General features: G+C 50.5%; 1 protein-coding gene across 3 annotated transcripts in view; it reads right to left on the bottom strand.

Annotated features, from left to right (window-relative positions):
- Positions 1 to 2,371, bottom strand: part of CHN1 (chimerin 1) — a 202,860-nt gene extending 200,489 nt beyond the window's left edge. Inside the window, exons 1-2 of one of the 3 annotated variants that reach the window (XM_012806197.2) lie at positions 2,207 to 2,371; positions 1,877 to 2,074 (exon numbers count right to left, since the gene is read on the bottom strand). In XM_012806197.2, the coding sequence (XP_012661651.1) occupies positions 1,877 to 1,895 (19 nt within the window). In that variant the 5' untranslated portion in view covers positions 1,896 to 2,074; positions 2,207 to 2,371. Of the gene's footprint in view, positions 1 to 1,876 lie in introns of all 3 variants that reach the window. The other 2 variants (XM_003791504.2, XM_023514174.1) reach the window with 2 other exon arrangements.
- Between the last annotated feature and the right edge of the window lie 567 nt (positions 2,372 to 2,938).

Below are 2,938 nucleotides of genomic sequence, written 5' to 3'. Positions count from 1 at the left end.
AAAAAAAAAAAAAAAAAAAAACAACTGCTGTTGTATCACTGCTTAACAAATAGCTTCTGTAAGCAACTGTAATTTGCTTTATGATACAGAAATGTTCACAATTCAACAAATTGAATATTATGGGCTAATTTCTATCTTGCCACAAGTGGACTTTAAAATTTTTTAAATACAATTCATTCTGAGAGGTAGAAGTAGTTTCTCTTACTTTCTGCTACAGGTTGAATTCCACGCTGCTCCCATCCTCATCTTCACCTCAGTAGTTAAAAGATTTGTAATTAGGAATCTTTTTAAAAAGGAGCATTCTCTTCCCAATTTACTTGTCATTACTTCCCTTTTTACTTGTCAGGAAAGTCAGTATTCTAAAAGTAGTTGACTTATAAATCTTAGTTTTAAAAACAAACCTGGAAAATGCAGAATATTTCTTTAGGAAGGAAAATGTATTTAGTCAGAAAGAGTTTTCAAGAGGAACCTATTTCTGGAAATCTTACTGTTACATATTAAGATATAACAGCTTCTTCAAAGAAAAATATCAACTATGGTAGAGCCTTCCAACATTGTTTAACTTTGTATCAAAAAAAAGTCCACATTTAAGGAAAATGCTTATATTAAGTCATGTAGATTGGGTACAAGGTATTGGGGAAAAACGAAAAGAATCAACTGTTCTTTGGAAGTACCTATAGACAACCAACACTAAGTAAGAAATGCCACTTCTAGTAGTGTATTTGGCATAGTAAACATAGACCCAGGGAGAAGCCTGGCAAAATGTATTCTAGGCTCAGTTTTGCCAGGCCAGAGCCATGTGACCTTGGGAAATAATTTCTTAGGGTCTATGTTTAATACATAAAATAAGATGGCTATATTAGTAACACTTTGGTTCCAGAAGCTTAATTCACTCTGAGGTATTTACAATCAAAAACCATTTGAGGTATATGATACCTCTAACGTGCTTGATCAAAAGACCTAATTAAAACTCAATTGGAAACTTGATTCTATGAATAACTTAGGGTACTTACAGCTATCAGTTACTTACCATTGTGCTTCGCTTCTCTGAAAAGTGGACTACTTTGAACACCTTAATTTTCACATAACTGAGATTTCTTTAAGTGTGCACCACAGTCTGGTTTTGAAAAAACAAACAATGTATCTTTTCAGTCCTTCCCAACTCACTGTCACTGCAGACTCAGGAGGAAAACACACCTTGAAGTCTTACCCAGAAACTACAGTGTTGCAGTAATTACATCAGAAAAATATCATTTTTTCCCCTAGTGAACACTCAAAGATATTCTCCTGAGATTACAGTTATCCTCCAGTAATCAACTTTCTTCTGTGTCCTCTCATCGTTAGCTCAAACATTTTCAATTTTAACCAATATTAAGTTCACAATTCATTCTTGTTCCCAACGGATCATACTGAGTCGAAAAAAATCCCCCAACAATCCAACAGGAAGCAACACACATTGGGCAATTCCAAGAAGGTTGAGGATGCACAGATAATCGCGTTCAAAATAAACAAACTTTCCAGGAACCTTATTTACCGACTTGGGAAAGGTAAGTCTGGAAACAACCAGCTAACTTCGCTCCCAAGTTGGCATCTTAGAGAATTGCCGTGCGTTTTCAAAACACCCAGGACCTCAGAGCCTCCCAGCCCAGAACTGGCCAGGGGAGCACACGCCCATCGGCCCTGCCTGGAGAGGAAACAATGGGAGAGGCGCGAGGGAGCTAGCCCGGCGCCCGGGGCGCCTGGACTCTGCAGCCCCGGACCGGCGCCCGACACCGAGCGCCGCGCCCCCTCCCAGGTGCCCGGGCCCGCAGCCCCCCGCCCCCGAGCCCCAGGGCGCGGCCCACCTGCGGCGACGCGGGGAGACCGCAGGACTTACCGAACAGGGTCAGGGCCATTGTAACGGCGCTCTCCGCCCGCTCGCCGCCGGCCGCCGGTCCACGCGCTCCTCCCGGGCGGGCCAGAGATCACCGCATCGGCCCGACGCGCACGCACCTCCGAGGGAGTGGGGGGCCGGAGGGGCGTGGCGGGAGCGCCGGCGCCCGGGGAGGCTGCAGGCCGGGATGCAGGGGGGCCGCTGCAAGAAAAAGTTATTCACGCGTTAGTGTCGGGCGCACCCTGCCCGGGGGAGCCCCGCTAGCCCCGCGCTAGCCGGCACTTGTCGCTGCCATCTGGCTACAACCAGGAGCGTGCGCGCAAGCGGCGGTACCTGCGAGGCAGGAGGCTTGGCTGCGGCGCAATGGCAGGCGCAGAGGCGGCGCCGCAGTGGCGGCGGCCGCGGCGGGGAGAGGAGCAGCCTCGCGGAGCCCCCGGAGGGGAGCGCTCACTCCGCACCCCGCGGCCGCGCAGACGCCATCTTGCGATAGCGTCTCCCACGAGCTCGGCCGCCTCCCGCCTTTCCCTCGGGCCGCCCGGCCGAGTGCGTTCCCATGGCAACGGGCGCGCGCGGGGGCGCGGGGGCGCGCCCTCCCTCGCCGGCGGTGGGGAGCTGCCCGCGCCCCCAGTGAGTGCGGCGGCGGGAGCCGAGATGGGATGGGGCGGAGGCGGCGTGCGTTTTAGTTGAAATCCCAGGCTTTTTCTTGAATGGGATTTGAAGAGGCGCGCAGAGGAGAAAATTGAGCTGTTGCTTCAAAAAGGAAGAGTCACGGGAGGATGCTCCGTGAATGCAGCCCCCGGGCAGGGTCATCTGGGGGCCGGTGCGCCTGAGGATGAGGGCGTCCTCCTGGCGCCCTCGGGGTTACTGGGACTGGAGCTGGCGAGCTGAAGCTGCGGGATTCGGGCAGGGAGCCCGGAGAGCACCTGAGCTACGGGGTGTTGCTTTCTTTCCAAGTGGACTTAGCGCTACTCATAGTTCTGATCCGATTGTCATATATGCAAACAGGAGTCACTTAAGCATCTGGGATTACTTTAAATAATTTAATAAGAGATCGATGCTTAAGCC

The sequence above is a fragment of the Otolemur garnettii genome, unplaced genomic scaffold (assembly GCF_000181295.1).
Source record: "Otolemur garnettii isolate 467f Iridium unplaced genomic scaffold, OtoGar3 scaffold00048, whole genome shotgun sequence".
NCBI classification, from domain to species: Eukaryota; Metazoa; Chordata; class Mammalia; order Primates; family Galagidae; genus Otolemur; species Otolemur garnettii.
The sequence above is the reverse complement of the archived record's forward strand: the minus strand, read 5'-3'. Positions and strand labels throughout refer to the sequence as shown.